Raw genomic sequence first — 27,914 nt, 5'->3', positions numbered from 1 at the left:
CTAAACTGTACTTTTTCTAGCAAGAAATGCTTTTTGTCCACAGCGTGAAGTGATTTAAAAGTACTGGGTGTTAAATGTGAGCTTCTAATGAAATTTGGGCTGAAAGGATGCCTAGAAGAAGACTGAAAATCTCTCCTGTAACCCAGTCTCTGTGGACCCGGATCCCTCCTCTCCGGTGAGATTCTTTGGGGACCAATCGCGATGCCCTGCACCCGCTGCAGAGCCATCGAGCTGGACAGTGAAGGTGCCACTTCCCAGACAGACAGGGTAGTGTAGCTCTGACAAAGGCCTTATTTTTATGTAAATCATCTTTTTACATGATTGTAAACATGTTTAAAGAATGGACCTAGGCGTACATTTTTAGATTGTGATGACATAGCCATTCTGGATTGTATAAGTAGCAAATGTAATTTTTACTTTTTCAGCGGCACATTAAAAAAGCCAGCAAGAGATGCGTTCAGGTCACAGTGTGATATTTATTATGCAGCTGGTATCTTGGTAGACAGAGACAGCATGTTTCTTTACATGTGGGTTCCGCCTTTAATTTACTTGTACAATTCATTGTTATCATTCTATTTTCCTATTAATCTTTTGTGAACTTCCCGAATATGTGACAAAGTATGTACAGTCTACTTTTGAACTATTTTTATCACAGTATTATTTATTGCTTTCTTTCAATAAAGTACTGAAGCAAAATTTCCCAGGGCCAATAAAGAGTGCCGAGGGTAAGCTGTACTCTCACTGAGAACAGACCAGAGCTGGTAATGGGAGCCCGTGTCATCACACGGACATTCTGTTAAGAGAAACGGACGGATGCAATGGAAAGGCCAGAAGGCGGAAGCATAGGTGTCCCTAGAGGACGACCGACGGTGTGTTCATGCCCTTGGCTCCGGAGACAAGAGGCTCCATCACTTCAGCATCTGCGGGGACAGGGCCCCTCTGCTGCTGAGGTGTGGGCAGCGGGCCGAGGGTGGGAACAAAGTGCAGGTGTCGAGGCTCGCCATCGGTCACAGCGTGGGGTGTCCGAGGGCAACCTTGACGGGGATCCAAATGATGCACCCTAGTCCAGCATCAGGTCCTCCCCCAGCATCAGACCCTAGTCCAGCGTCACGGCCCTAGGCCAGCATCAGGCCCTCCCCGACCCTCAAACCCTCCCCCCACCTCCAACCCTTCCCCAGTATCAGGCCCCCCACCTCCAGTATGAGGTGTGGCAGCCCTACTTGTCTGATACTCCTGAGCACACTCAGGCAGCCCCAGAGCAGCAGGACAATAGCTCTGGCAGGAGGTGCATCTTTAGGAATCACCTGCGGAGCAGCAGCAGCTGGGCTTTGTTTCAGGTCAAGGAGAGACAAAGAAAAGGCACTTGTGCAGGAGGCAGTGGAGGCTGTGGGCACGTTCCCCCAGCTCTGCTTCCTCCCCGTAGGGGCTTTGCTCTCCTGCTCTCTCACAGGCTCCAGGGTGGTGTCCTTCCAGATTCACGGTCTCCTTGATATCTCAAGCCCAAGTCCTGAGTTGCGTCCCAGTCCAGGTGTGGCAGAGGGCTGGGAACACCCAAGCTCAAGGGCTGAAAGGATTCCAGGGGGACAGCCGGGCCCCAGCAAGTGGCAGGGCAGGGGATGAGGGTGGCCGCCCACAGAGGGCCCCGGAGCAGCACTGGAAGGAGAGCAGTGATGCCTTAGCTCACTCGGGGACGCTGCCCGGCCTGGCACTCAGAGATGTTACTGCCAGCAGCTCTGGGGATACAGGAAGCCTGGTGAGTGACACCACGCCACCCAGGCCGTGTGGTGGGCACTGCTGACCATGGCCTCGGTTTTCATTCTGGTTCCAACTGTCCCTCCAAGGGCTGGCGGGCTCCTCTTCTGAACGGCACAGACATTTTCTTTCTGTGGGTGAACGCATCCCTTGTTTCTGTTGGCGCTGTTGTCGCTCATCGTGTGTTTTCCTCTTTACAACCTGTGCTTGCTGCTCTTCCAGTTTAACTTAGGAGCAGCCCTTATTTTCTGCATTTCTAGTTGTCAGCATTCACTGGGGCTTTCCAGGTGGCGCTAGGGGTAAAGATCCTGCCTGCCAATGCAATAGATAATGAGAGATGTGGGTTCGATCCCTGGGTTGAGAAGATGCCCTGGAAGAGAGCATGGCAACCCACTCCAGTCTCCTTGCCTGGAGAATCCCATGGACAGAGGAGCTACTGGGCTACAGTTCCTGGGGTCGCAGAGTCAGACATGACTGAAACAGGTTAGCACACACTCAGGTTTTAGTTCAGTCGCTCAGTTGTGTCCGACTCTTGTCACTCCTTGGATTGCAGCACTCCAGGCTTTCCTGTCCTTCACTATCTCCTGGAGTTTGCTCCAACTCATGTCCATTGAATCATCATGCCATAGAGCCATCTCATTCCTGTTTCATCCACGAGAGAGGTGGCTGGGGCTCGGCAAAGTGTCTGGTCCCACTGGGTGGGTGTGAACCTGCCCTAACCGCTCCCTACCCACGTGACTGTCACTGTGTCCTCTGTAAATCGGGAGGGGGCAGCACCTGCTTGGTAAGGGGCACACACAGCATCTGGTACATAATCAATGCACCATCCATCTCAGCATTGTATTTACTACTAATAGGGATAGCATTTAATAATCTGCTCCTTTTTCTCTCTTGTCACTTAACTGTGCTCCAGACCACATCTGCTTTACTTACCCCTGTAAATCCCACACCCAGCACAAACGAGACTCAACACATTTGTGGCTGAAGAGGCAGGAACATACGCTGTCCTCAAGGAGAGGAAGCTGAGTGATATGGGGGCCTGATGATAACTCTGTGTGATGAGGGGACCCCAGGAGGACCTGTGTGGCTGTGGGGTGTGGTGGGGGGCATGGGCAGAACCCCTGATGAGCTCCTGGGGATGGGGAAGGTGGCAGGAAGGAGGGCGGGCTGTTCCTTGTGGGGTGTCCACAGATTGTACCTCACCCCTCACTGAGGAGCACTTAGGCCGTTTCCAAACACATGTCACTGTTAGGATGAAACAATCATCGCCCAGCTCCTACTCAATCAATTTCGTAGAATATGTTTCTAGCACTGGAGTACAATCATCTGCTTTATTCATTCCATGCTCCGTTCATCCACCCATCCAGCCAGCCATCTGTTCATCCATTCACCACTCACTAATCAATCCATCCATCCACTCTTAATTCACCCATCCATCCAACCATCCACTCATTAACTCAGCCGATCATCTCAGACCCATTGAGAAGACAGATGCCTCCTCCACTCCTGCTCCCAGGAGGACCCCCAGCATGATTGACAGGAGCCTCATGGGGACGACAGGGGAGACACAGAAGGGAGATGCCTGCAGGCCCTCCTCCCTCTGAACGGTGAAGCACCCACCTGGTCCTAATACCTCCTTGCTGGGGTCTTCAGGCCGGCCCTTTTCCTTCTTGCGAAACAAGCGGCTGATGGAGGACTTGATGCCCTTCTTCTTTGGGGCTTTGTGCAGCGAGCCCTGGCTGCTGGTGCTGCTGCTGGGGTTATTCCCGGGGCTGTCCTGAGAGCCTGTGGAGCTTCAGGGAGAGAAAACGGCCTTTAACTGGCAGCCTTGTGCAAACACACACCCCTCCACAAGAGCTACTGATAGAAACGGGCACCCAGCAACACCCGCGCCTCAACCTCGCAGCTGACAGTTGGAGTCTCCTTCACCAACCACACTCCACACGAGCAATGCAGGCTCGCGGCGTAAGACAACCGCACCGGGAAGCTGAGATTCTCTGCCTCGAGCTCTCCCCCGAGGAGGGCTTGACTCCAGGCCAGCTGGTGCAGAGGGCACTCTGACCCTCCCTTAGGGTTGCTGCTCGGCAGGTGACGACGCTCCAGGAGAAGAAGAGCTCCCCTGCTCTGGGTAGGTCCCCCCGCCTCCCACAGGGTAACCGTCCGTGGCCGTGGCAGGTCACCGTGCAGGGCTGCTGGTCAGGTGACCACACGTGCCCCCCATTGAGTACTGCCTGGCTCAGGACGGGAGCTCAGCAAGTAGTGGTCTGAATGAGGACAGTGTCAGTCACAGGAGGGGACAGGGTCTCCTGAGAGGAGACCCCTGCAGAAAAGGGAGGGACCCTCAAGAGCGAACCCGAGAGGCACAGGGCCGTCACCGTCAGGAACGTGCCCCAGGCCAGGCAGACCTCTACCAAGAGCAGGAAGAAAGCTCCCACAGGAGTCAATCTGTAGAGATGGACGTTTTCTAAAATCACTGAGGTCACTGAGCTCTTCTTCCCCAGCACCTGAAGTTCACCACTAAACACAGGCACCGAACTCAGTGGTTTTCCTTTAAAATCATCCTTGCAACTCTTTCAAGACAAGAGGCGCAGGGCTCCTGAAACTGACGATGCACACACAGGTCACTTACTTGTGGGCGTCCCTGAGGTCCTCATGGGTGGCTGTGCGCAGCGCCCCCGTGTGCAGGTGGCCCAGCTGAAGGGACCGCGGCCAGGCGAGGGTCGAGGTTTCACATTTGATGGAGGTCTTGTCATCTTCTACCTCTTCCCGTATAGCTGGCAGCTGAGGGAGTGAGGTAAGTGTCAAATTGGCTAACAATAGGCTGTTCTGAAAAAGGCAATCACACAGGCTTTACATTATAACCAGAAACTTATTTGAAGATCTATTAGCTATGCTTTCCCCCAAATACAAAAAAACCCTTGTTATAGCTTAATGCCATCTTAAAGGACTGTCTTGTTCAAAAAATGCGGGGCTATGGGGCAGTGAGAGCATCTGACTGAGTGCAGAGACCCCGGACGGGAGCCTCCCTGCAGCCGGCCTCGGCCCTCCCTGGAATCCAGCGACCAGATGGCCCTGCGGGGCAGGACAGCAGAGTGATGCTGGCACCATGAATCCTGCACGGCATGAACTGCCCTGATGAAAGGGCTGTGCTCATCACCAGATGCTGCTCAGAAGCACCACAGCTAGAGTACAAAACCTCTCAGCAAAGCCGTCCAGACCTTTCTGTTTGAAGGAGAAAAAGACACAGCTTGTGCCACCATCCAAGATCATTTGTAGTGATGATGCAGGTTACTGGAACCCATGACAACAAGAGAAACACAGAAAAGGTACCTAACCCCTCCACGCGAACACCATGTGCCTGGATCGTATTTCTCGGTAACATACAGACTGGGGACTACCCACTGAAGTACTTACACACAGTTCGAGTGTCATTCGCTCACAGTGGTTTCCATAAGGCACCCCCAGGTCTTCACTAAGAGATGATCTTGTATCACCCTAGAGCAGTGGGAAGTTCAAAAGGGAGGAGATATATGGGTACCTATGGCTGATTCATGTTGAGGTTTGACAGAAAAGAAAATTCTGTAAAGCAATTATCTTTCAATTAAAAAATAAACTAATCAAAAAAAAAGAAGAAGAATAAGATGATCTCTCTTGGACTCCCAGCGTTTCCGCTGGTCCTGGGTGTGAGGAAAGGAAAGACAGTTTGGGGACAGATTAACCCTGCAGGGTCCAAACAGGTCTCACTGATACATTTCGGTGTGTGGTTAAACCAGGGGAGGTTTTAGGAAACATGCATGGCATGTATTGTTATAAACAATGAGTGTGTTGTTTTGACCAACTAACCTGTGCCTCTTTGGTGGGATTCTGTAAGGAATACTGATCCCGTGCAGCCCCACAGGAGCTTGGTGACAACAAAGTAACTTAGTGCAAAATACAGCTGAACTCATTTAACAGCAACTGGATAAACTGGGCTCCCTCCCCTGAGCTCTAACAAGAAACCTCAGACAACAGAAGGCTACAAAGGCTAGAAATTTTCCACATGGAACTGAACAGGGATCAATCTCAAAGTCAAGTAAAAAGAAGCATTTACAAAAATCAGAAAACAACAACGAACAGAGCAGGGAAGTGACACACCTGGGTTGACTATGGACTCAGTGGAGACAAACACCTGCCTCAGAGTCAGGGCCCAGGCCAGCCCCTTCCCCCGGGCCTCCTCCTGAGGAAGGCCTCTGGGTCTGCGCCTGGCTGCCCTCCCCCAGGATGGGAGCTGCCCCACTGGTGCCACATGTGGCTAGGAAGGGCAGTGCCGTGTCCTCGCTGAACAGGAGGGCAAAGCAGGCCACAGAGCAGGCGAGCAGCACACCCAGTCACCAACCCCAGGGGGACGGCGCTGCTCTGCTGTGCTCAGCAGAAGGGCTCCTGTGCACTGAGCTGCCTGAACTGGAGCATGGCCACCCCAGTCCTGCGGGAAGGCCCAGGAGTGCTCGGTCAGCGGGCTGGGAGCAGGAGAGAGACAAGGAAGGCCAGCCCTTGGGGCACTGGACTCCAACAACAGGGGCTCATCCAAGTGACCCGAGGGGAGAGGCAGAGAGCCCCCTCCTGATGCTCCCTCCATCAGGGATGCCGTGATGCACACGAGAGCCTCTGGAGGAAAGCGGGCTGGACAGCACCATGGTTAAGTGTCCAGGCTCTGATCAGACCAGTCCGCACCACGCTGCTGGGTGTGACAGCCTGGGCACGGTGCCTGGCCTCGCTAAGCCTCAGTGTCTATGTCTGCTGAATGGGGATAGCAGCAGCCTGGACCTCACCTGAGGATGAGATGACAGACTCGGAAAGCACATGCCCAGCACACAGAGTCTCCTGCACAATCCTACCCACCATCATTAAATTGGCTTCCCGCAAATCTAACATCTATGGCTCTGATTCAGTCATTTCTTACATGAAAACACTAAGCGGAAATTCCATGGTGGTCCAGAGGTTAAGACTTGGCACTTTCACTGCCGGCACACTGGTCTGATCCCTGCTTGGGGAACTAAGATCCCATAAGCTGTGCAGCATGGCCAAAAACATAAGTACAGAAATTTTTAAAAATAAGAAATAATACTATGTCTATTATAAACAAGCATGAGATGATCAGAAGGCAAACAAGTGGGAGAAAGGCACACTGTTACAACTGTCCCAACGAATGACCTATTTCCGACAGAACCATCAGCACATTTTAAGTGGTGGGTGAGTTTCATCACTTCCATTAAAACATCAATTATTCACCAGGACATAACCACACAGTGTTCATTCACGTTAAATGATACGGACTCTTTAATACTTCACAGAGAAACAAAGGCGTGCTACATTACTAAATAGTTTACCTTTCGACACTGCTTCCTTAAATCACTAGGCTGATAGATGCATGCAAAGAAATGAAGAGAAACCAGATTCATTGCGACTTTGAAGCTAAAATTTCAAGAATCCGTAGAGGCAAGTACAGTAAAGCAAAAATGATGGCAAACATGTAAGTGACATGAAGATTTAGAGAACATGTGACTGGAAACAGAACATTTTTTTTGACCACAGAATTTAAATAAGCTATTCAAGATTTACTAGAGAAACAGTATAAATTATTACTCAGGAAGATACCATTCTATTACAACATCATGATTTATTAAAGCATAGCATTCTGTACAACAAAGGGTCTTAACAGGTGTCTATTCTCAGCCAAATTTCTCTATAAGTTAGTTTCTCTTAATCAAAAACATGTTATACTTTAAATTATTAATTTAACTGATGAGGAAGTTACCATAATATCTATTTTAACATTGAACAAATCTAACCACCTCCTGGACATTACTGTAAAATCCTGACATACAATTTGATTTAAAACTTCTCACAATAAATTCATTAAAGCAAGTTCCCTGTGAAAATATGTAAGAATGAAAGCTAGCATAATAGCAGGTGCAGTCTTTACATTTTATTAACCATAGAAGATACTTTCTTAACGAGTCTAATAGAGACATTAACTGTGCAAAAGCTGATGAGATTTACAGCCTTAAATACAAGCACCAACACAGAAAGGATATTGTGTCAGTTCAGTTCAGTTGCTCAGTCATGTCTGACTCTTTGTGACCCCATGAATCGCAGCATGCCAGGACCCCCTGTCCATCACCAACTCTTGGAGTTCACCCAAACTCATGTCCATTGAGTTGGTGATGCCATCCAGCCATCTCATCCTCTGTCCTCCCCTTCTCCTCCTTCCCCCAATTCCTCCCAGCATGAGTCTTTTCCAATGTGTCAACTCTTCACTTGAGGTGGCCAAAGTGCTGGAGTTTCAGCTTTAGCATCAGTCCTTCCAATGAACACCCAGGACCGATCTCCTTTAGAATGGACTGGTTGGACCTCCTTGCAGTCCAAGGGACTCACTCTCAAGAGTCTTCTCCAACACCACAGCTCAAAAGCATCAATTCTTTGATGCTCAGCTTTCTTCACAGTCCAACTTTCATATCCATACATGACAACTGGAAAAACCATAGCCTTGACTAGATGGACGTTTGTTGGCAAAGTAATGTCTCTGCTTTTGAATACGCTATCTATGTTGGTCATAACTTTGCTTCCAAGGAGTAAGCGCCTTTTAATTTCATGGCTGCAGTCACCATCTGCAGTGATTTTGGAGCCCCCCAAAAAATAAAGTCTGACACTGTTTCCCCATCTACTTCCTATGAAGTGATGGGACCAGATACCATGATCTTAGTTTTCTGAATGGTGAGCTTTAAGCCAACTTTTTCACTCTCCTCTTTCACTTTCATCAAGAGGCTTTCTAGTTCCTCTCACTTTCTGCCTTAAGGGTGATGTCATCTGCATATCTAAAAGTCCATTAATTCTACACTTAAGAGGATCATTTCTTTATGTAAGCACAATCTCATTTATGAATTACACATGATATGTAGTTTAGGATCCATCTACATATATTATGCTTATAACTGCGTGCTGCTGCTGCTAAGTCACTTCAGTCGTGTCCGACTCTGTGCGACCCCATGGACTGCAGCCTACCAGGTTCCTCCGTCCATGGGATTGTCCAGGCAAGAGTACTGGAGTGGGTTGCCATTGCCTTCTCCTGTAACTGCACAGTGATACACCAATTCGACTTACTGCTATGGGGGAAAAACACCATTTAATGAGACATGAAGACAAAGCACAAACCCGACTAAGGGGACACATGCTGTGGACCACAGAACGGCTATGACCAGAGGAAGTGGGAGGACGGGGGACGGGAGATGGATAGGTAAACGACAGCCTCGGGGGCTGGTGGGGGATCTGGATTCATGACGACTAAGCAGACAACAGGATGAGAGAGGGAATCAAAAGCAATGATGAAAGCAGACACACTGTCAGAGAACTCCAACAGCAGGGAAAACATACAGAACTGTTCTTTTCCAAATATTTGGAAAGAAATCAAGCATGAATCCGCAGAGAAATCATCAAAGAATTTTAAATATCAACTAATTAGCCAATGATGCAAATTATAAAAACAGTGTCAAAAGACCACAAAATGGACTAGTTACCACTTCACAGGCCGCTAAAATGATTTACGGTTAATTTAATTATAAGCTGACTAACAATGCAGCTAACATGAAATGGGTGGTAACAGAAAAAAGAGACAATACAAGTCCAGTTACAAAGCAGAATGTTGCACACGTGATTTCATGGGGTAAACAGCAATACACTCACAACACCCAAGCTAAACACGCAAGAAAGCTGGAACATGTGCTTTAGAGCCGCACACTCTGTCACCAAAAGCCCTAGGTCGTCATCCCAGTTTTAGACTCGGAAAAGTGAGGCAGCCCGACGTCTTCCCTGGGGCCCTGGGGCCCTGGGGCCCTGGGCTTTTAACCTGGTTTCACACGCAGAGCTGGACTGAGCACGTGGCCAGGTCCATCAGCAAGCAGACCAGTGTAGATTCTTGGTTTTGTTCCCACCGCATGCCCTGCACCCTGCAGCCAGGCATCCCCAATGGAAAATCTGCTGTACGGCTTTCCCATGCCATGAGAGCTGCCTATGGTTACTTTCACAAAGCTGTCTGCTCCCTGAGAACAGAAACTTCCCTGCAGCTGCTGTGCCCAGCACAGGCCAGGTGCAACGTTACAGAGGCAGGCTCTGGCTGAGTTCATGATGACGTGCTAAGTAGTGGTCCAAATATCAAGACTAATTTGTCACTGTGCCATTGTGGAATGATTAAAGACTAGGCAGTTTAAAAACTTTTAGACCTCTGAGCATAGCAAATGTACCTGATTTTCTTCTGGGTATAAAGAGAAAAAACAAAAAACAGACAGAAAACAGCGTGCTCGGGGAGGGATGCGGCAGGGAGGAGGCAGACACATACCAGAGTCATGATGCCCAGCTGGTCTCCCTCCTGCGCCAGGCTGTGCCGCCTCCTTCTGGGCTTGGGCAGGGGCGGGCAGGAGCCAGCATGCGAGGAGGTGGGAAGCAGGTTGAGGGAGCTCACTGATTTAAAACGGCGGAGGCTGCCTAAGCTCCCCCTGCCCTCCCTGCTCTCAGTCTCCTCGGCCCACTGCTCTGTGTTCTCCTTCTCTTCTTCGATCAACCTAAAATAGAATAAAATGCATCACCTGCCTTTGTCAGCAGAGGAACCTGTCTGGACAATAAATTTGGGCTGGCATTCTGTGTCATGATTAGCAAATTCCAGAAACAGTTGCTCAATGAACATCTCAGCCAAAAGGTTCTATGTTTCCTCTTTTGAATATTCTCAAACTTAGAATAACTTAGCGTTGAGTCTTACAAACTGGCCCTGATCATTCACGCTTGATTTCACTTATTTACTCTAACATTCTGAAGGGGCCCTGGTGGCAACTCTCTTTCCTGTGAAGAGATACCTCAAGTTGACAACCCTTACCTCCCCTGCTCTCAGGGCAGAGATGCACGTCAGTGCCTCAAGTCTTTTCCACTTGGAATCAGGAACTCTGTATAATCAAAAAACCAATTCACAAACAAGCTGCAGTTTCTAAACACAAGTCTCCAGACCAGATGAAGTGCTGAGCTGATCTTTTTTTTTTTTTTTTTTTAAGGTTGTATATATACAAACGCATCACTTGATGAAGTTCTCCACCAGTTTTGTCTGAGTTTCTGGATTCATGTCAATGTGCTGCATTAACCTAGAATTCAGTTTCTGCTCTTCTCCCCTAATGTGTGGTGGATGTTTTTATATAGCAGTTTAAATACACGATTATGCAAATAAAATGATTTTCAAATTAAAATACAAGATTCTTACAGGAAGTAAACTCTCCAGCTTCACTTCTACTCATACATCTGGAAAGTTTTTCACTGTTGATAACAAGTTGATGGATAGAATTGACCATTTACATCAAGTCAACTTGTTGCATAAGGAAAAATCACTTTTACCTGACAACTTGCTGTAATAATAAAAATATTAATCTATAACCGTTCCATACTTCTTGCAGGGACATGGAAAGACCATCTTTCTGAGCTCATCTGTGCTCAAACACGGCCCACAAAGCTGTCTGTCTTGGCGTCAAATGGGCAGGTGACACCACTTGCGTTTGCTGGTTGTCCCGTACACCCCCTGCCTTTCCCCCGGAGCATCCCGCTTGGCCGACAGGAACGGGCACCTCGGCCTGGGCTGACGTGGCGAGAACAGTCTGAGCAGCAGCTCTGCCTGGTCCTGTGCAGGGTCACCGGCCTGCGGCCACTCTGAAGGTGGACTCGGGACACGGGCATAGCTGTGCGGGTGTGGCACCAGGCAGGCCTCGGGGCCCCCAGCCACCTGGCTGCACCCAGACCCAAGGCCCCCCGCTCACCACGAGGGAGGCCTTTGGATTCTATCCTGTTTTGAAAATTGTTATAACTGCCAAGACGGTGTCTAAAGAAAACATCTTAAATATACTGATGAGATGAGAAAAACTCAAACACATGTCCTTGGACCACTGTCTTACAACAAGCCAATCTTCACACTGCATTAAGTTAAAAAGAAAAATGCAGATCTGAGTAGGAATTTGCCAAGCGCAAAACCCCAGCTTTCACCAGGTGGCTTTTCACCAGAACATGGGGGGCTCTGAGGGACACAGGAGGGTCCACGGGCCGCAGGGGACACCGCCTCAGCACCTCACCCACCTTGGTGCTCAGAGCTGAGGGGGGACACCCCACAACGCCTCCTGCCGCCCCCACAGAGTGCGGAAACCACACCATGGACAGAACGCCCCGGCTGACCGAGCTCTGTAATCAAGGGCCATCTCAAAACTGAAAATTCTTGACGCAGACCTGAGGTCAGGTTTCTTACTATGGAACACTCAGACGTCCCTAGGAGAAGACAGCTCCTCAGAGAAACCGAGTTTCTGGTGCTGAGTTAAGGATCACCCACCGGATCTCTTCATTGATGACGTCCAGCTGCTCCTGCATCATCACGGTCAGAGTCTTGGCATCGGCCTGCCTGCTGGGCGACAGCTGAGTGGCCGAGCTGAAGAGGGTGACCCTGTCGCCCTCGTCGTCAGACACGCCCTCGTCACTCTCAAAGGCCTGGGCCACGTCGGCCAGCATGCTGGCTTGCTGCGTGTGCTCGCAGTCCTGCTCCTTTGGGGTCTGCACCTGGGCACGAGAGGACCACGTCTCATCAGCGACATTCAGGGCAGCTCAAGTCTATCAGGAACTGTACCCAATTTTACATGGAAGCCCTGACTCTGGATAAATGGGCCATGCTCATGAGACACTGCCATCTCTTAAGCGAACAGGACTCAAGAAACAGGCAGGGGGAGAATCCAGTTCCTAGATGGCCTGGTGACACTCAGGTCTCAGCGTGGACGGCAGGCAATCCTATGAGGTTATTCACAAGGGTGGGCTGATGGAGTCAGAGACAGAAACTGAAAATTACAAAAATACATCCATGCCTCCATCAGCCAGGCTGGAGGAAAATAAGAAAAAAGAACCTTTCAGCTCAGCAGCCGCTGGGTCCCTATCAGCAGTCATCACTGGTACCAGTTCACCAGAGTGTGCCGTCCTCCCAGGCTCCCAGACCTCCGTTTCCCAGGCTGGTCTGAACACCCACAGAGAGGCGCAAGCAGGGGCAGCCAGGAGACGGGAGGGCCAGCCCCTCCGCGGCTCTCCTCTCAGGACACAGGCCCTCGGGCTGTTCTGGGGGATGGCTCCTCACACTGCAAGGGTGGCTCTGTCATCAGAGACACATGGGATAGTGCCAGCGGGGCCCCGTGCCGCCCTCCCGCTCTCACACCTCACACCCTTCTCTCTGAAAACGTCCCCCCTGCCACACTGTCACCCAGGTCCTGCCTTCTTTCCCAGACAGGACCTCAAAGGAACTGAGGGGCAGCCTCGAGGTGCTGGCTTGCTGGCTCCCTGCCCCTGTGTCCAGTGCCCTAGCCTCCTGTCTTCATCACGACCCCGCCCCAGGGCTGGGCTACCCCATTCGCTGGCTCCGGGACCGCCTGCCATCATTCCTCCTCTGCTCCAGTGAACCAGCTGCCTATGGGTTCACCCCCATCAGCCCGGTCGGCATGTCCTCTCCCTTCTCTCGCCTTCCAATCGCACAAGGGGAACCAGCAGATTCCTCCTCCAGGGCTCCCTGCAGCGCCCACTGCGGGTCTCTGAAAGCTCCTTGGGAGTGGCCTCTATGGTCCCCCTCCCCGCCAGGTCTCCACTTCTCTGCCAGGAGGCGGTGAGCCCCGCCCTGCAGGGCAATTCCCCGGGGGCTCGAGGAACCCGTGTTACCAAGCCCCTTCCGTTCCTTGCCCTCCCCCACGCCACCCCCCGCCCCCAGCATGTCTCTCCCTGGGCTCCAGGCCCTGCCCTCCCTGCGGTTATTCCTCAGTCCCTTGCGCCCCTTCTCAACCTTGGAATGCAGGATGCCCCACAGCCCTACCCTTGCACCCCATCTCTCTCCACCGGCACACGCCTGGTGACTTTACTGTGCTCGTGCCTTTAAATGCCATCTGTATGCCCACGACCACAAGTCCACCCTGAGCTGAATGAGTTCTCTCCCGGATGCAGGCCGCAACACTCAGCTGTTCTCCTGACACGTCCCCGGGACACCCAATGGGCTCGTCCACCTCAACAGGGCTGAGGCCCGGCTCTTAGCTCCCCGCCCCGGCAGCCCTCCTCACCTCAGGAAACAGGCTCTGGCCTCGAGCTGCTCAGGCCTGAGCCCAGGCTCCTCCCTGATGTGGCCTGCTCTCTCCCTTGTCCCCGCTGGTTGACATGACCCTTTTTCTATCTCCGAGTGGCTACTTCTCTTCCTGCCTCTGGGTCTATGGTTCAAGGTCACCCTCCTGGTGTCACCTCCTGGCCACCCTGTTTACACACGATCATCCCCTCCTCCTTGGACAACTCAGGCACTCTGGTCTCCTTTCCCTGCTCATTACTGTTCAACAGGCTGCGCGGGTTTAAAAAGGGGTCCACAAATTCTTCCATCCTCCTCCCTTCAAGAGGCAGAAGGGGCAACTCCTGCTCAGCCCCTGAGCGAGGCAGGACTTCGCAGCTCACTCTCGCAAACAGAAGTGAAGGTGTGCGGCCTTGAGACCAGGGCGTGAAAGTCCCCGGGCTAAACCCCACACTCTCGCTCTCAGAGGGTGTTCCGAGGAGCGCCAGGCCATGGGAAAGCCACACGGCAGGGACCTGGGCCTGTCCCCAGCAGCCAGGTGAGTCTGAAAGCCTGCCATCCAGCCCTGGGGGCCCTTCCCTTGCCCTCAGGAGGCCCTGAACCAGGCCCGCCTGCTACAATGTACAGGCACTGGGGACTGTGAGCTGCTCCCTGGGAAGTCACTAAGCTTTGCAATGATTCGTTACGTAGCAGTGGATAAAGGACACACACGGTTTTTAATTCACTGCTGGAGTCCTACTTCTGATCATGTCTGGCCCAAACTAACTGCTCACTGAATGTGGAAGCTCAAAACACAGACATGTATGAACAAATACACGGCATGAATGAGGCGAAAACATAAAGGCACTTAAACTCCCAATGAGAATTCTTCTCACTATAAGCTGATGGGTATGTGTATCCATTTACTCGTAGGACGATTTCAAAACTGTGCTAATTAGTACCATGCTGGGCCTCACAGTAGGCCACAAATAATCAAAATTGGTTAAGGAAAAAAAGCATGCCTTCAAAGTAAACTCTTAGCCAGAAAAAGGAAAATGGGGAGACGTAAAGCAATCTATCAGGGCTTTGTTCCAAACCCACCTCAGGACCACGGTGTGAGGGGGCAGGTGCCTCACAAGGTGCCCACCAGGGATGGGAAGGGGGCGGCGGGGTCCTTGCCTCAGATGGCTCATCGTGCATCGCTGCCAGCCGGCCTTTCTGGGGGCACCGCAGCACCGCCCCGTTGCCCAAGGAGTCTGCCGGCCGGTCCGCCACAGGGAACCTGAGGTCCGGGGCGCTGCCCAAGTGGGGTCGGCTGAAACACACGGGGAAGAAGAGTGCTGTTAGAAGAAAAGAGAGCTCACTCTGTCAGACGAGCCAGAGCCTGTCCATTTGGAAGATCGGCAATTTCACAGCAAATGGGCCCCCGGGAGGGCACTGCCCTCCTGGCTCCAATAGCAACAGGCCGCCCGCTGCTCCGCAGACACTCAGGGCTCATCCCCAGCAGCTGGAAAACTCCCGTATGTGGGGAAGGCAGTGCTGACGCGAGGGTGTGGAGCTGACTAGGACAGGATCGACTGTCTGGGGTTGGGGCATCCAGGGTCCCCCTGGAGCCTGCTCTCAGGTCCCAGGGCAGGGCGTGCACCTGCTCTGCTTTCCCCTTGGCACCCCACCTCCCCTTTGGCCCACACCTGCTCTGACCTCCCTCTCCCACGGGAAGTCTGTGGATCACAATCACCGGTCTGCCTGGAACACTGTCTGCACCGCTCTCAGTGTTTTTAAAGGTGCCTCAGACAACCCGCAGCAGAAAAGTCTCGGACCCACAGCTCGGAGCTGAGCACCACTGGTGTCTCCCATGAAAGCAGAGGTGAGCGTGTCACCAGAGTCTGGGCTGAACAAGGCCCAGCACAGATGCTCAGGCCCTGAGCACTAAGGCCTGGGGCTGCAGGTGCCAGGAGCTCACTCAGCAGAGGCCTGCTGGGAGGCAGGGCAGCCCCGCCTTGACTGTGAGCCACCTGCACTGCAGGACCGCCCGGGCTCTGCTCAGTCTTGTCTCTGGGACGAGGGTGGTGCCTCCATGTGCAGGATTCCCTAAACCCAGGAGACAGGGCCTTCCTCCGAGGACAGGACACCCCATACGTCTGCAGAGTGGCCAGGGCCAACCACCAGCTCAGCCTGCTCGGGGTCACACGCTACTCTGCTCGACGGTTTTGCGAACACTGTGCTGCACAGGAGATGGAAGTCTGGAATCTCCCGGAGCCACACCTGTCTTCCCTCCCATCTCCCCTCCCTCCTGACAGAACTGTTCCCTTCTCTGCTCCACTTCCACCCAAGGGCCTGGGGCTAGAGCACACTTGGGAACTGAGTGGGGGGTATGACACAGTCCCGCTGTGGACTGGGGACCTTCGAGGGTCCTCTGAGGGCCAGAGGCCTCCGGGTTGGGTCCACCCCCAACCATCACCTCCCAGTCCCCTCACGGGGTGCAGCCTCCATCTCTCTCCCCCTCCTCACCCGAAGTTCTTTCCTCCGGGAGAAGGTCTCAGAGACAAGGTGACCAATTCCTCTGGGAGGTCCCACCAAATACGCCACGCCTGCCCTGCCTGTGAGCCAGTTTTCAGTCCCCACTCCCTCCCTCCTGAGGCAGCACAGTGCCCCCCACCCAGCCCACACTGCCCACAAGCCCCACTCTGAGGCCCCACCTGTGCTGCTAAGTCACTGCTGTGACCCCTCCAGAGCTGCCTCCTGGAGACACCCCTCCCTCGCACCAGCCGCTGTGGCCCACTGTCTTCAGAGCACAGCGGCTCCTCCTGCCCTGCGGCTGCTTCCTCTTCTCGTCTCTCACTCTCACTGACACACACGGGACTGGTGACCAGGCCCCAGGCTTCTCCATCTGAAGCCCCCAATTGCGTCAGGCCTCGGTTCCTGGCACCAGGTCCCTCCTCGTTACCCAAAAACCCCCAAGAGGAGGAGGCCGTGTCCACCTCCTCTTCCTCCACTGTCTATGCAGTCCTCCGCACACTCACCTCGTCCACCCCGGGAGCAGGGGTTCCCCACCTCTGACAGCCCCAGCCCCTCACCCTGGAGGAGCTCTGCCACCAAGTCCTGTTCTGCAGGGCACGTGCTCTCCTTGAACTCCACCCACCATGGTTTCAGACACAGGACCAGTTTCTGGCTCTGCCTTTGTCTCAAATGAAATCTCCTTTTCTCTAGAAGAAGGCTGGGTGGGGGCTCTGGACTGTGAGGATCCCCTAAGCACACAAACACAGAAATATGCGTATGGGCTCCAAACTGTCTCCTAAGTCAGGATTCAGGCAGTAGTCCATTTCCTACAGATGAATGAATGTCACCAGTAAGCACTTAATAACCTTTGCTAAAGTTTCTCTCTCACTTGTGACCATTTTCCATGAAGAAGCCAAAGAAACATTTAAATACTTAATAAGAATTACCGCCCCTATAACAACGAGGAAGAAAAAATCAGGCTGCTCAGTAATCTGCTCTCCTCATTCACAAGCCAGGTGATTCCTCCCACCGCAGTCAAAAGACTACAGGTCATTAACCTTCTGCGACTCTTCAGAAACATCAGTGTCACAGTCTGTCAGGCCCCTCAAATGAATACGCCCAAATATCAACTGGTCGGCCCCCTACTTCCAAACCTCTGCCTGTGGTTTTGAGTGTTGTCAATCCTGTGACGACCACTCCGTGGTACCAAGTTTGACCCTAAGGAACGATGCTTGTCTCTTCCCTCTCGCTGTCCACGAAGCTACAGGCTCCTTGAGGTGCGACCATGAGCAACACCCAGTCATACTGTCCACACACCAGACAAGCCCTTGTCACACTCGACAGCGCTGAGGGGAGCTGCCCGGGGGAGCAGCCTACCTGTGGTGGAAGGGAGCCCCTCGCAGTCTCGTCTGGTCCACTTCGGCTCTCAGGGTTTCCAGGTTTAGAGTCAGCTGGTCCTACAAAACAGCAAATGACACAGCCTGCACCGCTTGCTTTTTGGATGTAAAGTGACTTGCACCAAAATGTGCAGAACAGGTTACATCAGTAGGTATCAACTCCCACCATTGTAATTCTGAGAAAATGTTCTCTAAGAGTCCCTAGCAAATAGAAACACTCAGAACAACGTTAACCCTTATAAACCATAATGAAGAGGAAGTTCCATCTCAGGTGTAGAAAAGGTTTCTCTGGAGGAAACATGGCAAGCCATTAACAACCATGAAGTCTGTAGACAGAAGCTAGACTTCAGGCGGGGGTTTCGGGTCAGGGGGACACGACTCACTCTATTGCCCTCCCTCCTCTCACTGCTTTAAACTGTCTCCATGGAGCTCACCTGCATTCCTCACATTCATTCCTCTACAGCCCACTTCACTTGCTCATGGGGTAAAACAAGTCAAACGGGCCAAGTTTGTGAGTCACTCAACTCAACCTGGAAGCTCTGTGCTGTCGGCCAAGGCAGTCACTCGCCTCGTGCAGCCCCTGAGCACGTGAGACAGGCTGGTGCAAAGCCCGATGTGGAAATCACACAGAGGATTTCAAGACTCGTGGTGAAAGAATGACGTCGAGTAGCCCGTTGGTTTTTAGGAAATTTTAGATTGTGTAGGTGGCTCGTATTATCTTTCTGATGCACAGCACAGTCCACGTGAATGGCTCACGCTTTGTCTGAGCTTTTGGGTGATCCCTGAAAGGACTACTCAGAATTCTGAACCACACACAACAGCCACACACTCTAAATCCACCTATAATGCAAACACATTCAGTGTTCAAAACCAGAAGTGCTATACGTGTTATAGCAGTGGATTAGCCATAAGGAAAATGGAACTCGACTTCTGCTAAGCATCTGCTCAAACTCATGTCCACTGAATTGGTGATGCCGTCCAACCATCTCATCCTCTGTCATCCACTCTCTTCCTGACTTCAATCTTTCCCAGCATCAGGGTCTTTTCCAATATGAAAATTCATATTAAAAAACTGGAAATAATTACCTCAAGCAAATTTTAAATGCAATAACAAAGTTGCCAAGTCTGTGTTTTATAAGATGAGCATCAATTTCAAGGTTTAAAAAGCTGTTTTAGGACCTACTGTATTTAAAAAAATGGAGAGAAGACAAAAGAATGATCTATTTGAGATTGGCTCTGTATGAGAAATTGCTGAGACTAATTGACGGGACGGGTCATGGGTATTTATTATACTACTCCATCCACTTTTGTGCATGTTTGCAATTCTCCATCGTAATACATTTAAAAAGTTTATTTTCTGTTAAAGCAGAGTCTTCTCCAGCAACACAATTCGAAAGTATCAATTCCTCAGTGCTCAGCCTTCTTTATGGTCCAACTCTCACACCCATACGTTGCTACCGGAAAAACCATAGTTTTGAGTATATGGTTTGTCATATATGGTTTGAGTATATGGTTTGTCGGCAAAGTGATGTCTCTTACTTTTCAATATGCTGTCTATGTTTGTCATAGCTTTCCAAGGAGCAAGCATTTTTTAATCTCATGGCTGCAGTCACCGTCTGCAGTGGTTTTTGAGCCCAAGGAAACAAAACCTGTCACAGCTTCCACAATAAGGCATCGGCATTCAAAGATTTTTAAAGCAAAACAAAAGTTGACTTTGAATTGGCTTAGTCTAGTCATAAACAGCATCCCGATCTCAACAGCCTCTGAGCAGCAGTTATGAAAGTAAGAAGTGCACACCTGATCGGGAGATATTGAGCTCTCTGCCTAAGCGGGGAGGGCGCCTCACCGCGGGTCTCACGATGGGAGTCAGAACCACTGCCCCCAGGAAGTCCGCCTGTGAGGCTCTGCAGTCCAGGCCCAAGAACACAGGTATGGTGGGGATAGTACTGACACGTGAGGCTGGACCTGGGATCCCCACTCCATTTCCTGGATGGTCTGTATTGCCGTGTGGCCAACCTTTCCAGGAAACCTCTCTCAGGACTCGGTGATGTGAGCCTCCACCATCACCCTTTCCTGATGCGCCTTCTGTTGCAGGGCAACTGCGGTTCTCCTGTCTAGAGGCAGCCATCCTACACACACACCGTATCTGGACCAGCGGTTTGGCATGTGGGACTCCAGCGCCACGTCCGAGGCAAGCAGGCTCCACACCTGGGTGCCATGCCTTCAGTTTCATGGGCCCCGGGCTGGCACCCCTAGGTTTGTCTGAGGGGCAGTTGGGAGGTCCACCTGTATCCCAAGCAGCTCCCAGACTGGCTGGTCAGAGCAACAAGCAGCCTCTTTGAATGTGGGGAAGCCCTGGCTACTACCCACCGCCTATGGGCGACCACCTCTGGCCCTGCTCCCAAGGAGGTGGGTGCCCGGATCAGCAGATGGGGCCACACAGGCACACACTCGATGCCAGAGACGGGAGTGGTGGAGAAAGGCAGTGTTGGCCCCCGCCCAAGCCACGTCTCCTGCCCAGACGCCGCCTCCCTGTCAGCACAGGCACCCGCTGCAGCTCCTTGTTCTTTGCTTCCAGTTGGGCCTCCATCTGGCGCAGCCTATCCTCGATGCTGCTGTGTCTCTCTCTCCTATCGGCCAAGAACAGCGTCAGCTCCACTCACAACAACCTTGTCCTGACAGCATGCGGGCTGTGATCGCAGGGGCGGCAAGCGGGCCATGCTCTGTGCGAACCACGGGCCCTGGGTTCGCCGGGGGCACACCCGCATGCCTGCTCACACAGCCCGCGCGGCTTCGTGTGTGACACATGGCTCACGGAGGATGCTGGTGACCAGCTCGTGAGAGGAGACGTGCTCCCCGTGCCCCAGGCCCCACACCCACGGCCGCTGCGCTCCCTCCTCGGATTGCCTGTGGCGAGCCCGCGTGGGCAGCAGACAGCGGCAAACCCGAGGCACACGTTCTACCTTCCTAAGCTGGGAAGGAAGTTCGAACCGTTTAGCCTCCTGAGTGGTAGAGCTTCCGGAAGACAAAAGGTCGGACTACAAGGCCGACTGGGGATGGACAGCAGAGATGCCAGGGGAGAGGAGAAACCAAGCCTGGAGAGGAAGATCACAGGCAGAAGGGTGCCCCCTGGCGGCTGTTAGTGACCCTGCTCTGGGAGGGTCTGTGAGCACTGGACACCGGCAGCCTCCCGCGACGTGATGGCCCCTCGGCGCTCACTGAGCTCCTGGCAAGGCTTCCGACAGCCGAGTCAGCACAGACCCGGCCCGACTCTCTATGTTCAGCCAGTGCCCACTGGCAGCGCAGGGCAACACCTTTCCCGTCAGAAGGACAGGGTGGCTGGCTGGCTGGCAATGGGGTCGGTGCCCCCAGCAGCGCCACATCCCAAGGACATGGCCTCTCACCCGCGGGCTCCTGGGGACGGCGAGTGGGGAGTGGGGCCTCGGGTCTGCACGTGCCCTGCTGGGACTTCTTTAACAAGTGTATGGATAACAACTTAAAACTGTGTTCATTACAGAGCTATTTTGGCCATCTCTTAAACGAGAATGGGATTTTTCTAGGTCTCTATCCTGCTAGGCTTTGAGTGGCTGACTGAACTCTGAGCAGCAGTGACTCGGAGCTGAAGCGTCCTAGGGACACACAGAACTCGGAACAAAACTGGAGGGAAATTAACGTAGGGATGACGCAGAAGTGGGGCGTGCCTGACACTCAGGGAGCACTCCCATCTCAGACGGGCAGCATGACCCCCACGTCTGCGCTCCTGTGTGGACTGAGCAGCACGGGCAGGGGCGTGGTGGGAGAGCAGGGGAACAGGCCCTCCCTGTGCCCGCCCCCCAGGGACCCAGAGCAGCACCTTGGAGAGCGAGGCCACCCTCTGCGCCTGCTCCGCCTCCACCTCGGGCAGCGTCTCTGCCCTCCGCAGTCTCTGCTGCAGCTTCTCTACCAGCTCCAGGCGCTCCTGCAACCTGCGGTTCTTATCCTCTGTCTACAAAGGGAGAGCAGAGGATCAACACAGGCCGAGAGGTGTAGCCACTGTCGCTTTAAGTAAGCTGAGACAAAACCTAAATGCACGTGTCTAGTGGATTCATTCTGTTTCGGAAGCTCCCTCAGGGTATATTTTCTCTCAGTGTTCCTGGGCTTGGTCTCAGTGAGCAGAACGCCTCCTGCCAGAGTATTTGCTTTTCCTAAACATTCCCCAAGGACATCTTAAAAAAAAAAAGAAAGTTCTTCTATATTAAAGAAGATCTGTAGAATCTTATTCATTCTTATTGACAAGTTAAGGGAAGAAGGGTTCACTACAGACCCTTCTTAAAACATCACCAGAATCATCATTTAGAGAGAACCCTACCGACCGCAGATGGCTACGGGCGTGTAAGCCAAAATATGGCTTTCATCTCCTCTGAAATACAGACCTGATAAGAGCATGCCTGGTGAAATGCCAGTCAACTAGTATTTGTAAATGCACGATTATTCTTTTAACAGATCTTCTTACTCTGAAAAACTTTCAATGTAGAACATTTAGACAGATTCTTTTTTAAAAAGAAAAAAATTAAACTATCTATAAGCTCAGGTTCCTGAGAGGTTAGCATTTGTTTCTAAGCAGCTTTCTTACTTTTTCTGTGTGCGTATTCCTCTATGTACGTACACAAACAATATGCTATGCTTTAAAACCCGCAGAAAACAATAGCATATGGTACACAGTATTTTCTGATCTGCCTTTTACAGCCATTATTTTGTATATCGTGATGCTTTTAATTAGCATTCCCCATCATACTTTTCAATGGCTTTCTAGTATTTTATTTTTGTGGTGGGGACAATGATACACTTTGGCATACACCAGACTGACTCACTTTGTTTTGGAGAAGCCAGATTTGGTTTTCCTGGTTAAGTCCTGATTATCTGAGACCACTCGGGAACAGGAGCGAGTAAGGCTCACCACACCACAGGAAGTACAAACCCTAATCAGACCGGAGCTCTAACCCTGCCTTTTGTCACAGTGACCCCAGTTCCCAACAGGCAGCCAGCTGCCGTGAAGTTCCCTGCTGCTCTCTACTCTTTCGGTAACAACTCTAACAAGCCAACAGATTCACCTTCAAGTAAAACAAGAGTCAGGAATGGAATTCCACAAAATGGTTAAACCAAGTCCCAAATAATTCAAACATGTAAGTTGCAGTCACCCACAATTTTTTAAAAATGTATTTCCTTCCAGTACAGCTGATTTACCATGATGTACATCCACACTTTTGAACACAGTATTTTTGGGTCATAAGAACTTTACACTGGGACTTGATTTCCAATGTGGGAGTCACATGAAAAGATCTTTACCTTCCTTCCTCAGTAATTCACTACTATAAAAGTCAGACACAGTTCATAAAAGCCATTACCTGTCGATGCCTAGAATCCTTATTTGCAATTTCATTTTCAAGTTTATTACTGATGTCGTCCTAAGTTTCAAATCAAATATAAAGTTAACGTCCTCAGAATAAAAGTCCTAGACACGGCAGTTTTCTCGGACGTGAGCAAAAATGAGCCTATCCCAAGGTCACGATTGGCACCCATCTGTCTTAACGTTCTGTCCAGCCACTTGGTTTACCAAGCTTCTTTTCTACATAATAACCCAAACAGCAAACGAAAAGTATACTAAACTACCCTGTTATTGCAAGAATTCCAGGAGGGAAGGTATCTGGCATGAAGTCAGGACCTCTGTCTGCTATACCATACAGGCGGGCTTGACCCAGAACAAGGAGGGACCTTCAACAGATCCAATGGGAGCTCTGAGGCTCGTTAACTCGAGTGAAAGTTGGAAAAGTCTCATGCAATTTCCTCAGAATTAAAGTAGAATATTAACGAGTGGAAACAGAAGTCAAATTGTACACAACTGGGAGCAGCCTTCTCAAGCCTAGTTCTTCAAAAGCAGAGTTACACCACATGGATGAAACGCTCAAACCAGGACCAGAACTTGCTGCTGGTGCAACTCCTGTGCGCCACTTCAAAATCCACTTCAGGTCCCTCCCTGGTCACTAAGTAACCAATGTGGGCAAAGTCCTAACTTTGAAAGTGAAAGGTCTTGAAAACGCGTTTTCTAGAATTCTATACGTATTAAACTCTGCCACCTAATCTCCTGTTGCCAAAGAGTAGTGTGAATAGCTTATGCAAACCTGTGCAAATATTTCTGTTTTGAGTTCTCACACAGAATTACTCACACCAAGCTACTAAACAAGTACACCTGCTGTACCACATGTTGGAGGGGTTCTCTCTGAGACGGTCTCACGGGGGAGGGGTGGGCCGGGGTGGGTGCTGTCTGTCTGTGCACAGAGGAGAGGCGAGGCTCACAGGAAGAGGCCTGAGTCCCCAGCACTTTCTGTTTTCACAGTGGACCGCTAGGGAGTTTCTCATAAATCAGGACACCCGCAGACATGACCGCCAGAGACATCACGATTCCACATGGTTACACAGCTCGGGCCTGAGGATCTGAGGGTGAGCAAACACCACTCGACTTGTCTGACCGCCGGTATCACTGTCACACATCCCTTCAAGGAGCGGAACCTCAGAAAACTCGAGAAGATGGCCAGGCAAGCTGCCTCAGCAGAGCCCACACAGCATGCTCCATCTCTCCCAGAGAACAGGCTCCACAGGTGTCACCAGACTCGCCTGAGTGAATCAGAAGCAAATTTCAGCATCATCAGGAACACATTCGACAGGCAGTAGCGGGGGGCGGGGGGCGGGGATGAACAGGGAGACTCGGGTTGACATATATACAGCACTGATACTACACATAAAGTCAACGAGTGAGGACCTAGTGTACAGCACAGGGAAGTCTGCTCAGTGCTCTGTGGTGAAGCAAATGGGCAGGAAATCTAAGAGAGACAGATACGTAAATAGATAGATAGATAAATAGATAGATGACTGATTCACTTTGCTGTACAGCAGAAATTGACACAGCAGTGTAAAGCAACTATACGCCAATAAATGAATGAATGGATGAATGAATTTTTAAAAAAGGAACACAGTGGGCCCCCTAGAACTTGTGGAAATGAGGAGCCCACACCCAGGGTGCGGCACAGCGTCAGGGCTGCCCTCATGTTGGTCCACTGCCAATGGACCGCCTGGACCAGGCCTCTTCTACCCCAGAGACCTCGATGCGGGGGCAGGGAGGCAGCCAGTTGTGGTCTCTCCAGTGCTCTGCTCTTACTCACGCAGCCATCCCAAGGCTGAGATCCCCGGGAGAACAAGAAACCCACATTCCACCTCAGGACAACAGACACAGCTGCAGTCACTCACTTCGCGGACGTCCCGCTCGAGTTTTCTGTTTATGTCCTTGGACTTGAGGAGGTCCTTCCTGGCCGTGTCAGGTCCTCCTCCAGATGTTTCACGTGGGCAGAGAGGCTGCTGCCAGGCGCTCCTCCATCTGGCTCTGCTCCCGCAACTGCCTCTCTATGATTTCCTGGAGCTCCATCTTCTTAACCACGTCTTCCTTGTGGCTTAGAGAGCCGTCGGAGGGTCTCTAAGGGGGAAAGGAAGCCTTACACAGCCTGGTTTTGGGAGGGAGGGAACACAGTACTTCCGGGCAATCTGTGAGGTCAAAACTGCCTTCTGCGCTCTGGGAGCTCACAGGACCCTCGTGGCCACTCAGACCTACATGGTGCATCGGTGAGAGGTCCCCAAACAGCCCCGCACAGACTGGATGGTTAAGACGAGAACCAGACAGAGAGCGAGACCAAGGACTTGCCTTTCTATTGGCGCTTGGCATGTTTTCTTGCTCATGATGTACATCAAGCACCCTGTCCGTTAGTATCTTTTCCTGGTTATTCTCCTCTGAAAGAATCATCTGCTAAAACCAAAAAAAATTGAATCAGAGTAAAGAAATCAGTAAAGACAGCCCAACTCCACCTGGAAAACTCAACTCTAAACTGAAAAACACAAACATAAAAGAAAATACATGGTGATGCTATCCATCCCGAATACCACCAGGTGATTAGAGTCAGAATTTGTCTTCTACTGGACAAAGGGGTACTTAAGAGATCCTGCAACTCTGAGCCACAAGTCTAGTTTACTAGTCATTAAAATAACCCTGGTGGGCGGGTCCTCAATCAGAAAGATAAATAACATCTGATGCCCACCACTACAGCTTCATTCTTTTTTAAAATGAAAGGATTCAAATGACAAACCCTTCACGGAAATTACACAAAGACTGATCAAACTTACCTCTTTATGTGTGGCACCTAATTCTTCTTCTAACAAACTACACCTTTCGAGTGCTACTCGTAATCACGCTCTCAACTCAAATAAAAGGGGCCGAGTCACTGTGTGTTGATGTGTGTATACACGTTAGTACACTTCTTAGTGTATACTCACCCTAATACATGGATACTGTCACAGAATACCTTGAATGTCTCTCATTGATCTTAACGTCAAGAGAATCTGCTTGTTAACAGCTTTAAATTCTAAGTTTGAGAGAACAAAATGTTCTCCTAAACTAATTATTACCCAGTTTTTAACTGCAAATTGATATACAGAATATAATAAATCTTGAGACATTCATGCCAACTAATACTTTTTAACTGGGGGCTTCCCAGGTGGCTCAGTGGTAAAGAATCCGCCTGCCAATGCGAGAGGGCAGGTTCGATCCCTGGGTCAGGAAGATTCCCTGGAGTAGAAGATGGCCACCCACTCCAGTATTTATGACTGGGAAGCCCCCATGAAGAGAGGAGCATGGTGGGCTACAGTCCACAGGGGTTGGCAAAGATTCGGACACGAGCTGAGCATGTATGCAGGCAACGCTTTTTAACATATAAAACTCTGAATTCTTACAGAAAAATGTATATACAAGAATTCAAGACGCTCAAAGTCAACTAGTTACATAAACATGTGCATCATCCGCCTAAACAAGGCAGCAAGTGTACAAATCCAGGACGGACCGGATGGCTGGTACCTTCTCGTCCAGGGCATTGTGGTGTTCAAAGAGCAATTTCAGCGCCCTGAGCACCTCCACCTCACTCCTCATGCCGGCTGGGGACGGCGCCTGCCGCTTGCCTGCTGTCATCCGACGGGTGGAATATATCGCGAAACCAGGCACTCCAGGTGCTCCAGCAGCAGCTGCAGGGCAGGGCCAAAGGAACACCTTCAACCTCATTGCTCGAACTCCGGGCTGATAACTCCTCTCAGCCTCACGCTATAGCCGAGGAAACATGCTAAGGCTCGTCGGAATCCTGCCAGTTCAGTCGAAAGTTAGAGTGGACTTCCCCAGGGGCCCAGTAGTTAAGACTCCACACTTCTTCAAGGATCATGGGGTTTTAACCCCTGGTTGGGGAACTAAGATCCCACACAAAGTGTAGCATGGACAAAAATGTAAGTTAAGAGAACTCCCCCCTCATATGTACTAAATATTTACATTAGCTCTCAATCAAGAAATTTGAAGCAAGGTATGAGAACCAGAACTTGATCCACCCTGGTCTGTTCAGTGGGAAGATGTGGAAATGACTTGAAAATCAGACAAAGTTTAAAGACAGCACACGGAGGCCAGCGGTGACCCCCGCGGGGCAAATGTCAACACGTGAGAATCCCCCTACTGACCCTGGTGTTGTATCTCTCAGCTTTCAGCTGAGCGATTTCCTCTTTGCATTTGCAAAGCTGCTCCCTGTAGGTGTATTCTTCGGGAGTTGGAAATTTCCTAGAAAACAGTTAAAGGAGAAACTAAATGCAAACATAAATTAAAAAGAGAGCGAGACTGTGAAGACTGACCCTGTCAAGTCTCTCCAGGCTCCACACAAAGGATCTCCATGCCCCTCCAGAGAAGAGGGGTCCACTGACCCCAAGACCCACACAGACCACCACAACTCAGACCGGCCTTCAGCCTCCACCTCGACCTGGCAGGGCACGCGGCAGGAGAGAACCTGGAATCAAGCCTGCCTTCTCAAGACCCAGGGACATTTGAGAAACTTTCCAAAACGTAAACCTAACAACAAAGTGGATAAAGAGATTCTTAAACGACACACAGACCTGGAGCCACTGGGGAGAAAGTGAAGAAAAAAGGAAGGTCTACAAGGCCCACGAGGCTTTGGAGTGTTCCTCTGGGAAAAGGCGGATGGCACCTCAAAGCCATCTGTTAGCCTCACTCCACAGAAGCCACCCAGTCATTCAATCAACTGGTTAAAATG

At 51.1% G+C, this 27,914-nt stretch overlaps 3 protein-coding genes across 4 annotated transcripts in view; all 3 read right to left on the bottom strand.

The window, feature by feature from the left end:
• LOC139179644 (liprin-alpha-1-like) overlaps positions 1 to 27,914 on the bottom strand; it is a 304,559-nt gene that overhangs the window by 246,530 nt on the left and 30,115 nt on the right. The window lies entirely within an intron of this gene.
• Positions 453 to 25,128, bottom strand: LOC139179645 (liprin-alpha-1-like). The gene is made up of 10 exons (XM_070779273.1): positions 25,039 to 25,128; positions 21,611 to 21,742; positions 17,738 to 17,817; positions 14,963 to 15,176; positions 12,137 to 12,360; positions 10,124 to 10,346; positions 5,167 to 5,247; positions 4,382 to 4,533; positions 3,373 to 3,545; positions 453 to 2,064 (listed from the first exon to the last, which is right to left on the bottom strand). Exons 4-10 carry the CDS (start codon positions 15,059 to 15,061, stop codon positions 2,009 to 2,011), a joined length of 1,008 nt encoding a protein of 335 aa, XP_070635374.1. The 5' UTR covers positions 15,062 to 15,176; positions 17,738 to 17,817; positions 21,611 to 21,742; positions 25,039 to 25,128; the 3' UTR covers positions 453 to 2,008.
• Positions 25,127 to 27,411, bottom strand: LOC139179803 (liprin-alpha-1-like). The gene is made up of 4 exons (XM_070780380.1): positions 27,331 to 27,411; positions 26,690 to 26,853; positions 25,487 to 25,588; positions 25,127 to 25,261 (listed from the first exon to the last, which is right to left on the bottom strand). Exons 2-4 carry the CDS (start codon positions 26,798 to 26,800, stop codon positions 25,127 to 25,129), a joined length of 348 nt encoding a protein of 115 aa, XP_070636481.1. The 5' UTR covers positions 26,801 to 26,853; positions 27,331 to 27,411.

This window comes from Bos indicus, chromosome 25 (assembly GCF_029378745.1).
Source record: "Bos indicus isolate NIAB-ARS_2022 breed Sahiwal x Tharparkar chromosome 25, NIAB-ARS_B.indTharparkar_mat_pri_1.0, whole genome shotgun sequence".
Taxonomy (NCBI): Eukaryota; Metazoa; Chordata; class Mammalia; order Artiodactyla; family Bovidae; genus Bos; species Bos indicus.
This window is presented reverse-complemented; position numbering and strand designations above follow the sequence as displayed.

Excerpts from the sequence above, each read along its gene's own strand:
- LOC139179803 (XM_070780380.1), bottom strand. The coding sequence starts at position 26,800 with ATGACAGCAGGCAAGCGGCAGGCGCCGTCCCCAGCCGGCATGAGGAGT. Across the intron at positions 25,589-26,689 it reads ACAATGCCCTGGACGAGAAG|CAGATGATTCTTTCAGAGGA; the intron begins GTACCAGCCATC and ends TTTTGGTTTTAG. Across the intron at positions 25,262-25,486 it reads TGCCAAGCGCCAATAGAAAG|AGACCCTCCGACGGCTCTCT; the intron begins GCAAGTCCTTGG and ends TTTCCCCCTTAG.
- LOC139179645 (XM_070779273.1), bottom strand. The coding sequence starts at position 15,061 with ATGCACGATGAGCCATCTGAGGCAAGGACCCCGCCGCCCCCTTCCCAT. Across the intron at positions 12,361-14,962 it reads CCTCACACCGTGGTCCTGAG|GTGCAGACCCCAAAGGAGCA; the intron begins GTGGGTTTGGAA and ends TCTCGTGCCCAG. Across the intron at positions 4,534-5,166 it reads GAATGACACTCGAACTGTGT|CTGCCAGCTATACGGGAAGA; the intron begins GTAAGTACTTCA and ends TCACTCCCTCAG.